Consider the following 12,546-nt stretch of genomic DNA (forward strand, 5'->3'; position numbering starts at 1 on the left):
GAAGTAATCATTCCCCCTACTTTCTGAAAGCGGTTTTTATAGTATCCCCTTATCCAGTTGTACCAACATCAAAACGTTAAAAATGCATAACTTTTGCATCTTTTGCAAAAAATTGTGCGATTTTCCTTTAACTGTCACTGATGTGTTTTACTAATGTTGCTGCTTTCACTCAATCCACATTTCTCTTTGGGTTTGGGTTTCCTTGACTGATGGTCGTTTTGGTAGAGGTAACGAGGCACTTGATGAGAACTATAGGTTTGGCAATGATAAAGTGAACATCAAAAAATATAGACCTATATATCTATATTGATAGATCAATTCAAACCGTACGTGATATTAGAATGAAAATGAGTAAATTGTTGCTGTTTGCTTTATAAACGCTGTTTCAAAATGCCTTTATAAAGCTGATTGAATTAATATATTAATATAGAGATTTTATCGATCGAAATCGATGATTACTCCCCCCCAGCTTCTCTTCCCTCCCCATCTTCATCGTGGATGTTAGTGCATGAGAATTTAATCATAATTATATCTTGATCTACATGAACCTCAACTAAAAAGGAGCCTACTACGCCTTTCTGAATCATTTTTTTAAAGCACAATCATCGTGAGGTTGGAGAAGTATAAACCCAAATTAACCAAGGATCAGGTATATAGTGTATTCATGTTACCCAATTAGACCTAATACCCACTTCGAATCTGATTCTGCGTGGCTTAATAAACATGATCAATGTTAATAGCAATTGCTGCAGTTGTACGCCTATATAGGCCTATATAATACTTATATCATAATTCATTCCAAGATTAGATTTCCAATTTACTTTTGCAAGATATTGATGAAAACTTCAAGTTTGCATCTTAACAACAATTTGTACTCCATGACTGAATTTCTCTTTTCTAATGTTTTCATCGAGACACTCAGCGATTAGAAACATTGTAATAAGCGCTTTATAAATGATATTTATTATTATCATTAACAGCGCAATTAAGTCTTGCGAGACAAAGGAAAAGTGTCAGCAGACGGCGAACAAAACCACAGGAATACCAGTAGTGTAAGCAGACGGCAAAGCAGAACGCAATGCCGATGGCGAAGTGGAAACACGCACACACACACAACACACACACACACACACACACACACACACACACACACACACATACACACACACACACACACACACACACACAAAGCCGTTGTTATGACAGTTCACAAGGCGGCGTGCCATTCTCACATTCTAATCTGATTCTGTGGTTAGCAGACGACCATGGTACTGTATACAAGAAAGCAACACAAGTATCGCAACCAACTACAGTACATGTAGTACACTGATAGTCTTTGCTCAAGTGCCACAATTGGCAATTTCGACGCGTTAGGGTTACGGAAAAAAAAATCGCGTGCGGGCCTCCTTTGGCCCCATCCAATTATCCGGTCGCCGAATTCGACGCTTCGTAGACTCTCACACCGATGTCAAAATCTTGCCTGCCTACATAGCCTTTTATTACTTCAGGTAGGATGTGATTACCCAACTATCGACGAGCTGCCGTAAATTTTCATGAGATTCCCATGCCACTCTAGCATAGGTGGACAGAAAAGTCTTTACCGCTGTTTACTACAGACCTACTCATCAGTTTATCACAGTAGTGCAGTAGTTCAGTCCAATATGTACAATTTCAAGTTAGTAATTCTTATCTTGTGTGAAGGCACGTGTGATCGCGGCGCGGCGCGCGCGCGGTCGGTCGACCTCTTCATTTTCATACATGTAGGACCTAGGCCTATATAAATTAGTCCTGTTTCAAATCAGTGGTGTAACTTTTAAAATGACTACTTGTTGAACTATAAAAAGTAAGTAAAAAAAGTCGTGTTGCCATTTGCGTTACCATAGTTTGAAAGCTTAAAAGGGCACCAAAAGTGCTACCTTTTCAGGTTAAAGTACCTTTCAGTTTCATATAACTAACACTGTGAGACTTTAATACTCGCCCCAAAGTGCTCTCATGTCTTAGTATTAATAGTAATCATGCAATTAACTGCGACCAGCAGCCCCATACGCATAGCGTAAAATGGGGCTTCGCATTGTAGCATTCAGGATCATGACAGATTTAGTATCGCGGGTAAATATCAACTTAAAATCCAAACATTTCTTCAATTTGAAGACTTATCAGTTAAGTTGAAGTATTGAAAACAGGCGTCGGGCAACGTTTGGTTCTGCCAATAGTCCCTTTCTGTTCGAATTGATGACTGAATGTGACTCGGTCGAGAGGACCTTGGGTTTGCTACATACACCTTGAATACTACGGCCAGCGCATGCACATCACATGCGCACAAATTTCAAATCCATGAACAGATAAGATGTTTGTGTGCGCATGCGTTGGCCGTAGTATTCAGTGTATGTAGCTCTCCCAAGGTCCTCTCGACCGAGTCACATTCAGTCATCAATTCGAACAGAAAGGGACCATTGGCAGAACCAAACGTTGCCCAAAGCCTGTTTTCAATACTTCACCTTAACTGGTAAGTTTACAAATTGAAGAAATTTTTGGATTTTAAGTTGATATTTACCCGCGATACTAATTCTGTCATGATCCTGAATGCTACAATGCGAAGCCCCATTACGCTATGCGTATGGGGCTGCTGGTCGCAGTTAGCTATACATATGGGGCTGCACGCTGCTGGTCGCAGTTATTATACAAATGATGCACAGGATAGAGTGTGTTAGTGAAGGTGCGGCGCGCTCGAGAGTATTGACAATGGTGCGACATGCACGAGGCGCAGCCGAGTGCATGTTTGCAACCGTTGTCAATACTCGAGAGTGCGCCGCACCTTCACTAACGCCACGAAATAATCCTGTGCATCATTTGTTTTATAAAATGGGTCGAAAACTAACAGCATTATTCACGTACCTTTGTGGGTCAATACCAGTCAGGTACATGTAGCACTCGCTCAAAAGTCAAGATGTCCGAAGATGTTCGTCCCAAACATTTACGCACGTCGCACTCGGAAATCCCGCACATAAGTACTTTACGTACGTATAAGAGTATACGTACGCCACGTACTGTTATGCACAAGAAAGGCCGCCGGCTGTTGTGGCAGCCTGCGGCCCAAACTAGAAGTTGTTTACAGGATTGACAGCGCGTATAGTAGCGCGTGACGCACTTGTAACAACTGATTGAGTGCGCACTGCTAGTGTAAACATTGTGACGTACGTCAGGCCAGGGAGGTGGAAGAGAGACTCTTCTTAGTGCATACCTGAAGAAATTAATGCACGCACACGTGACTCATTTCAGCGCTTCCAATTGGCTACATTCTTGAACCCATTTTATAACATGCAATAATGGTTTCGTACAAAACGTGTACTACCATGCCGCCGTACGGCGGCGGCTCTGGTACAAAACCATTATTGCATGATTACTCAGACATGAGAGCACTTTGGGGCGAGTAAGTCTCACAGTGTTAGTTATATGAAAGGAAACACAGACTAAGACAAGGAAATTCAGGGAAACTTTTTAGGTACCAAAACTTTATATTATCTTTAACCACGAGCCCTTTTTCATTTTCAGATTAACGAACCTCTGGGAAAGGTATAGTTTATGGGAATTTGTGTGTTTTGGATTAACGAATCTTCGCCGGAATAACGAACAGCACCCAAATGCAATGGGCCATAGCACATAGACTAGGCCTAAAACATTACAAACCTCTGTGCCCGACTGTGGCCAATCAGGGAGGTGTAAGAAAAGGAGAGACAACTCTTCGTTAATTCATGCAAACACATGTTTGGGTTCAAAACGTTACAATGGGATGTCTAGCATTCCAATATACGCTTTGAAGTCATGCTCTGCACCGCTCTAGTTGCAAGGCGTAGTGCGGAGACGAAGAACGCATTTCACCTTTCGTTGAATTACAAGCTTTATTTCTCCGTAAAATTTTAAATGAAATACTCGAATTGATTAAGAGTACAATGTAGTTTAGGAAAGAATTCAATAATATAAACATGTCTTTCTAGTTTCTTCGCAATGCACAAATTGAAGTGAAATGAAAATTAGGCCCTCTTTAAAACCTAATATTTTTCTATAATGCGCACATTTCCGCATGTTAGTTTTCTATCCTTTAATCTGGGATATTTTGATCTTTCAAATAAAGTACTCCGCTAAAGCTTGCTCCAGCGTGCTTTTAAAATATTTGCTGTTAAAATTGTCAGTTTTACACTGCATTTTGATTCGCTGCTCCAATTCAAGGTACATAAATGTGTTGCCATCACATTGAAAGAGAGAGCGAAATGCAGTAGGGGCAAGTATTTCTAGATGTGAGAGCGCTAGACCCGATTATTGATGCTCTCTTTTGTCAAAGCACCTGATTTCCACCTGTAGTTAAGCGCATAACTTCTCGGCGGTGCCGCGCATCCTTCAAAGGAGAGCAGGAGTTGTCTCTCATTTTCTTACACCTCCCTGGGCCAATCCACCTTGCCAGAGGGAGGCATATGTGGTCAAAAATTGCCATTCTTCAGGGACAAATTTTGCAAGGTTTTAGGGTATAGTTGGTAAGTCTACTACTCATTGACCACCTATTTTTAGATCGACCACGTACCACCCTTGTGCAATGGCTTTCTCGCATTGAAAATCAAAAATACATGTGGGACGGGCGCAATACGCTGGAACATTCGAACATGAATACAAATTAAGAAAAATTAAGGGGATACAGGTAAATGACCTGAGAAAACAGGAGGAAAAAGAATTGAAGAAAATCCTCATTAGTGATACACGTAATTATTGTTAACACATATTTGCCCAATCACTGGATTTATGTGCTTTTCAATGGGAAAACGGGCGGTTGGTTTAAAAAATGAGCTACCAAATAGGGTAACTAAATACCTACCATATACAATGTACCACCATTGGGCCAATGGAACACTACAACATCTCATACGTACATGTGTCACTAACTTTTAAATTGGTGTTTCGGACGTGACATTTTCTGTTAACAATTTTGGGTCGTATAGAATCAGTGCTTGAAATAAATTGATTGACATTCAAAGCATCAAATCATTGTTTAATACATGGTCAATGATGTGTAGATTTACTTTATGTAGCAGTATGAAGGTATCACCCATGCTTGAAAAGAAAACATGCCAAAAATTAAAACTTTTTGTCACATCTGAAACAAATTTCAGATTGAGATGATTAATACCAAAAATTAAAGCAGAACAGTTTTCACCATTTCTAAATCACCGCTTATTCTAATACCCTCATATGAATCTGTGAAAATTAGGAAAGTATTCAGGTTTTTTTTTGTGTGTGAATTTTACGATTTCCATTAACACATGTCACATCCAAAACAGTATGTCACAGCCGAAATACTTGTATACACAACTTTCAAGTCAGTGTCTCCACTAACAGACTAACCAGGTAAATAGGTGGGGTAGGTGTTTGACTTTTATCACAATAAATATGTATTCATAAATTATGTCAGCTCAGGTTCATTTGTACATTTTGCAGTGATAAATGTAAACAAACTGTGTTTCGGATGTGACATGTTAACAACCTATGTAGGCAAATGGACCAGATACAGCAATATACATTTGCTCACTCGTTCTTCTTGTATCAACAGGGTACAACTACTGGTCTATAAGATGTAAAATGAACCACAAGTACAATGTATAACATTATTGTATTGCACCTACTAGGTGTTACAAAAAACATTTCTCACTTTTGATCCTTAAAAGTTCGAAAACTATATATCAGATAATACCGACATTGATATATAAGCAATAGCTGAATAGTGTACAATTTTGTTGGAGGTAATTTAAAAATGATAGCATATTATCAGTTTCAGGGCAAGTCCAAGATAATGTCCCCTCAGATGCTCAAAATTCATCTTGATTTAATCGAAAAGTTATTGATATCATGTTGTAGCCAAAGAGTTAAATTATATATTTCCAGCAAAGAAAATATTGAATTATGCAAATTTATGCAAGAAATATGACCTTAATTTGCATAAAGTAAAAACAAACCTTACGTATGGGACAAATTAAAAATATTCATATAAAATCAGTTGAATTTGTCCTTGACCTAGTTCCTTTATGGACATGACCCCTGTATGAGCTAGTATAATTTCCAATTGGTAAGACAAGGTCAGCACATTAATTATGCAAATTATGCACTTTCCCAGAACGAAGTGTCCCATACGTAAGGATTTGAGTATGTTTTTTTAAGTTTTCTCTAAAGATTTCTAACATTGACCAATCATACTTCAGGAAGTTCTAATTTATTCATTTTAACTCCATATTAGCAAAACTAAATGTGGAAATTTAATTAGTCCTTCCTCTTATAACTAATTAAAGTTTGCTTACGTATGGGACAAATGCCTTACGTATGGGACATTACATGCAAAGTGAATGGGAAAACCGCCTTTTGACATGGATGCTATATGTCCTTACATTTGTTTGGTTAATGGTTATCTTTGCACCTACTCTGAAGGATATGTCTATATATCTGCCTCTCCTACTCAGTTGACCTCAGGGAGAGTGTAAGAACAGCATTATTGAGTCATTCTATGATTAAGAAAGGAAAATAAAGAATATTCATTTATTTTCATTACAGGCTGTGCAGCTGGTCTTCAATTAGCATTCCTCCCTTTAACATTTTGATATTGGATATTTTCTTAATTCAGTTATCATTTTCAACTTTACCTCTCTACAAAATGACTTTGTACAAGAGAGTGGGATTCTCTGAGTGTCATTTTAGGTGCAGTACATTGTTCAGCATGTACTACAGGCTGTACAGCCTCAAAAGGGAAATCAAAACAATTGTGCTTGTGGCGCTCATCAATGACAACATTACAGGTCTTACTGAATAGAAAAATCACTTGAGGTGACAGCAGGTAACTTTGTCATTAATAGAGTTGATAGCAAAGGAAAAACCCTACGAGAATACTTTTTATTTTGATATGATGTTTAATATTTCAACTGCACACCCTCAGAATATGTCATGACTTTATCAAGGTCATGAACATGATTTCTAAAAATCCGGTAAAATGAAGACTATATTTACCATGAACCACAATATCAATACTGGTTCTCTGGTTGGAGTGCTAAAAACACAAACTACACAAAAAATAGGGATTTCATTTTTTTTCTATTTTGTGTTTGAGGAGACAGATGTGCTCTGAGACACCTTCATCAAATCATACTTACTTTGTACCCCACATCTACACAATTATCAACATACATTGCAATCTGGTAGTGTATGATCAAATGAGGTTATTAGAATTTATCAAAATTGTAAGTTTCAGATCAGTGAGTTACTTAAGAGTTTCAAATCTAGAATTACGTTTTCTCTGAAGACTTGAATACAAATGATAATCTTTCCTGTTTCACTACACAAGCATTATGTATGTACAAAGTATCAACACAAATTTTGTGGTCTTTGGTTTCATAGACTTGAAGCCATGCAATTTGAGAAAAAAAAAAGCCAGCATAGGTACATACATTCTTCTATCTCTTTGTTCTACCACGGCTTTTAAAGTCTAAAAGTTTCATTCAAATTTGATTGATTTTGCAGAAGCTAAAATTCACATGGCAAAACATGATGATTACAGAGCAAAATGAATTACTCTTGTTGTTGTGTTTTGTGCTGCATTTCAAACTATTATAAAGCTCTATAAAAACTTACTAGACAACTTGCAAGGTAAGCCTACAGTTGTAGAACTACTGAAAGTACCCACTTCAAACTGTATTTGCAAATTACACTGTACATGACATTTGATTTTACAGTTGAAATTATCAAGACTACAAATTAGTCATGGTACATGTGCATGTATGCTACATCAAGGTCACAAGCTAGAATTTGCACATTTTTTTTTTTTCAATTGATAAAAATATTGACCAGAGTATTACAAATGGGCTAGAAATAGAGTGTCAGTATATACTGTATCTGTATGTATAGACATCATGAGGACAGTGTTAATGCATGACGGAATCCAAACTAAGATATTTAATTGCAAATTGGTAATTACTTTTATTTGTCTTATTTTAGCTTTTGTTAGGTACTTGAACTGGGAAAGCACCTACTTAGCAGTCTATTTCATTTGTTAAATGTTGTAGTATGATTTGTGGAACTGAATATGACACTATGGGAAAATTCAAAGTCATTCCCATGAATACACTTGTGCACTAAAGACATATGTCCCATACGTAAGTTGAGCCATGTCCCATACGTAAGGTGTACTTTCGTTAATTAAACCAACTTCATGAAAAAATGCTTTATTCTTTTGCAATGAAACTTTGCTGAAAGATACTTCAGTATTGTACCTTTCTTTACTTCTAAACAGAACTTGATCAATAAGGTACTTTCAGAGAACTTTCAAGTCAAACTTTTTTTTGAAAAATCCAGTTTTTCTCTGGTCCCATACGTAAGTTGCCATATTTTTCTTAATAAAATAATTAACCCAAGGTCAAATGACATCAAACTTAAACACAATGTTCTTCTCAGGGATACCAGTCATCCTGATGATAAACAGGAAAATCCAAGTGCTCCTTCATTACTTTTCAGAGGTTTGAAATCTCTGAATGTCCCATACGTAAGGTGCGCGATATCTTGGACTTGCCCATCATTAAATTCAAGATTTATTTTAGAGTTAGGTTTCTGTTTCAGATTTTTCTCTGTTTTCAACCCTCTGTACAAAATTGTAATTTTGCACAGGAGTCCATTGGTGTGCATGGGAGTGTGTGGTTAACACCCTGACAATGGTCCTGAACAGTGGCCAGGATTGGAATGCTCTATTACATGTACATAGTCATGAGAAATTCCGCTGTCACTTTCTTCATCCTGAATGTAGTGTATGCAAGCACATGAGAACATGTGCCTATTTCTTTCATGTGCATGCATTTTACCCTTTACCATGGATTCAGACTAGCAGTGCCCGGGGCAATCCATCATGAATTATTAAAAAAGCATTCATGTGCCTTGGAGCAAGAGTCCAGAAGCCTAGTCAGCAGAGCTCTGAAAAAGGGGATATTTGTGGTATTCATGTCTATTGTTCAGGGTCATTGTAAGCAATTACACATCCTCAGCGGTTACACAAAGTCTTGCTGGTTTGAAAAGCAACAGATGTTTGCATTATAGTAAAATACTGTTTCGGACATGACACATCAGTGTTGACATTGCTTTTATCTTAGATTCAATACAATTTTTTAAACATTAAATTGTGTTTTAAGTCAGTTTGATTGAAATACCAGTGCAAAGCAAACTTTGGAAAAATGAATTTGCTATTACTCATTTTTCTTTCTTTTTTCACCTTTATTTGTCAAGAATATCCAATACATGTATCCATGGACATGAATACTGTATAATGTTCTCATTGGACATTCACATGTTACACAATATATTGCAAAGCAACTCATTAGTGTGCTGCACCTGTATGTTTTAAGTCACTGTCATGCTGATGTGCTGTGAATAGTGAATCAGTTTCATTAACATTTCATTGATATTTTGTTACATCAACTTCTGTAAACACACAGACTGTAGTACACAGAATACTGTGGAAATCAAGATGTCAGATTTTTTTGCCTACTTGTACAATGTATGAGCAACAAATCAAAGAACAAAACAGCAAAACAATTGGTATATTAGAAAATAAAAAGTGTTTTCCGACTTTTAAAGGAATACAGCAATATAAATTATTTTCTTTCTTTTAGAATTGTTTAAGTACGGTACCATGTAACATAATATTTTGTACTGTTGCCTTGACTTCTAGAACTGAGAAAATGGAAGTCTTTTGCCGGCTGTGTAAGGGGCATTTGCTGAGGCCAGTAGTGTCAAATGTAGCTCCAACAGCGGTGTTGATGAGGTGCAATTCAAACAGAGCTGCTATTGCCAAGACCAATCGCAAGATCTACCCGAGGATGTACCCGACAGTTGTGGTTAACACTGATGGCTCAACTTATCGTATCATGTACTCTGAACCCAGGAAGATCTTGAAGGTATGCTTTTTCATATTTTTGAGATGTGTCTTTCTTGAAATGCCAAGTTGGTGAGCAGACCTAGAGTGCGTTCCAGTGCTCTCCTATAGCGAACTGTCCCGTACTGTATCAGTACCAGATGAGTGCTTGAACACTCCTAAAGTGTACAGTACCATACTGTACCGAGCCAAAAGTGAACCACTTCCCGATGTGCAAAAGGGTACCAAAAGCGTACCAAAAGTTCGCGGGTGAGAATGTGCGTATCATGCACACATGTCATACATTGTAATGCAACTTTATGTTTGGGACAGCTGAAAGTAGTTCAAGCACACCAGGTGAACAACCCTCTTTCTACAAAGTGCATGACCTGTTCTAAAAATAACTCACGAGGTCACTTTCTCAACAGAGCTCTCGAACACTTCAATCTGGAACAGTTCATTATGGTGTGCTTTAGTTCAGTTCGCTTTGGTGCGCTCTAGAGCACTCGAACGTACATGTACCCTTAGTCAACTGCTGAACAGCAGTGCAATTCACACAAAAACCCATGTCTTTGTAAACTACCCCCCCCCCCCACACACACACACACACACATACACTACCACCACCACCATCACCACTACTACCACAAAAACTACCGGTATGTACAGAAAAAGTATTCAGAATTGCCATTTGTATTCACAGTCATCTTATTAAAGCTGTCTGTATATGTACATTAAATAAATGTAAAATTTGGCTTGAAATTGCATGCTGTTGATAGCCCTTGCATGCTTATCCTACACATTTTTACATGTAAATGTTTCTTTGAAGATAGCATCAATTACCGATGTAATAAGAGTCAAAATCATCTCCATACTATCAAAAGACTGGAAAGGCATGACTTGTCTTGTCTTTTATGTGAGGGACTTTCATTCTTTTCATTTTCGTTTTCAGCTTCCTGTAGATGTTAACATGCTGCCTCTGGATGAAAAGAAGCTCCGCCTTACACGCTACCAGCCCAAGAAGAAAGTCAAGATCATTGATGATCTCAATGACAATTTTGATGCCAACAAATACAAGCATCTGTGGAACAAGCGAAAATAACAGCAATAGAACATGATGCAAAAACTCATGGAGGTACAAGCGAAAGATATTATTCCTAAGAGAATGGAGTGCAAACAGTAGAGGGATACACATCTTTCTCACATTTCCTGTGTCACTTACAAAGAAACAGAGTGGAGATGAGTGATTGGAACAGGTTCTGCTGAGATGCTAGATCAGCCAATCACTGACATGATACTACATTGTACTGGTATTACAAGGGGAGAAAGATGATCATGTTGATATGCGTTTCAGAGGACTGAATATTATTGTACTCAGTAAGTATTATGGTCAGCTTCCAGTGTTATGTTCGTCTTTCAATATCCCAAAAGCAATCTGCTCTTCATTGAGCTCTTATGCAGCAGGTTAATTGGCTTGCCGATGTCGCTTGCAGTGTAAACAATTGTGTTATCACAGTGTCCATAGAGCTCAATGTAACATAAAAATATGCTTATGAGAGGACGTGTTTTTACATGTTTCACTGTGCACATGTACAAACATATAGGAGTTGATATAAAAACCCACATATTTTGATGATGAAATGACTAAAATGCCTATTTCTGTCCATCTTTGGAAGCTTTCTACACATTCACTCCCCTGTCCCAACTTCCACACCTATTGCGGTTAAACGTAGATGGTCATCTCAAAGAAGAGTGGAACCTCGTTATAACAAGGTTGGATATAGAGAGACACCTGAAGCGATAATTTTGCAGGTCCCATTATTTTTTGTATTCATTTATTTTTACCCTTTTTGTCACCAAGATACGCAATACGAGAACATTTTAGCAGACCCAAGCAACTCATTATAATGGGGTTCCTCTGTATTTATCATATTCCCTGTTTGCTGATCGGGCTGTTTTCTGGCCTATCACACAGTTTGGTGACCCATCAGGCAGTCTGCTGGCCTATCACACAGTTTGGTGACCCATCAGGCCATTTGCCTATCAGGCTGTTTGCTTGCCCATCAGGCTGTTTGCTGTTTATACCATGGTTGAGCAAAATGAAAAAAACTATACCTTATGTAGCCCGGCGATGGGGGAGCTACAAAAGCCCCCCCCCCCCCCCCCCCCCAATGTTTTGCACAATTATTTTTTGAGGTTGAAAATTTTGTTTCTTTCACATTTTGTGCACATTTTGAGATCCTATTTACGAAAATCATGGGTATGCTTGAAGAGATATAGCACATTTTCATGAACAGTGTTACCAAAAATGGCAATTTCCATTGACTTTTGTGTGTACAATGTATGGATTTTGCAGGAAGTGTAAAATCAGTGTTTTTCCCTGTTTTTTCTTAGATAACATCCTTTTTTGGTTATCATCTATTCTAGGTAAAGAGAAGCAATGAAAAACAAAAACAAAAAAGAAATACAATGTACATAAGAATACCCAATCAGGGTATGCGAATGCATAACGGGAAAAATGAGAAAACTTGGTGAAAATGTGTTTTTTGCTGTTTGTTGTAGCTGAGTGTACACATTTTCATTTCATGTAAAGAAAGAGTCAAATTTTTGCATCAAAATGG

The 12,546-nt window shown here is 37.8% G+C and overlaps 1 protein-coding gene across 1 annotated transcript; it reads left to right on the forward strand.

The window, feature by feature from the left end:
* Positions 1–1,430: 1,430 nt before the first annotated feature.
* On the forward strand, positions 1,431–11,993 carry LOC140237196 (large ribosomal subunit protein mL55-like). The gene is made up of 3 exons (XM_072317139.1): positions 1,431–1,508; positions 9,743–9,968; positions 10,878–11,993. The coding sequence occupies exons 2-3, from the start codon at positions 9,753–9,755 to the stop codon at positions 11,025–11,027; spliced, it is 366 nt and encodes a 121-aa protein (XP_072173240.1). The 5' UTR covers positions 1,431–1,508; positions 9,743–9,752; the 3' UTR covers positions 11,028–11,993.
* Positions 11,994–12,546: the final 553 nt, after the last annotated feature.

Source organism: Diadema setosum, chromosome 13 (assembly GCF_964275005.1).
Source record: "Diadema setosum chromosome 13, eeDiaSeto1, whole genome shotgun sequence".
Lineage (NCBI taxonomy): Eukaryota > Metazoa > Echinodermata > Echinoidea > Diadematoida > Diadematidae > Diadema > Diadema setosum.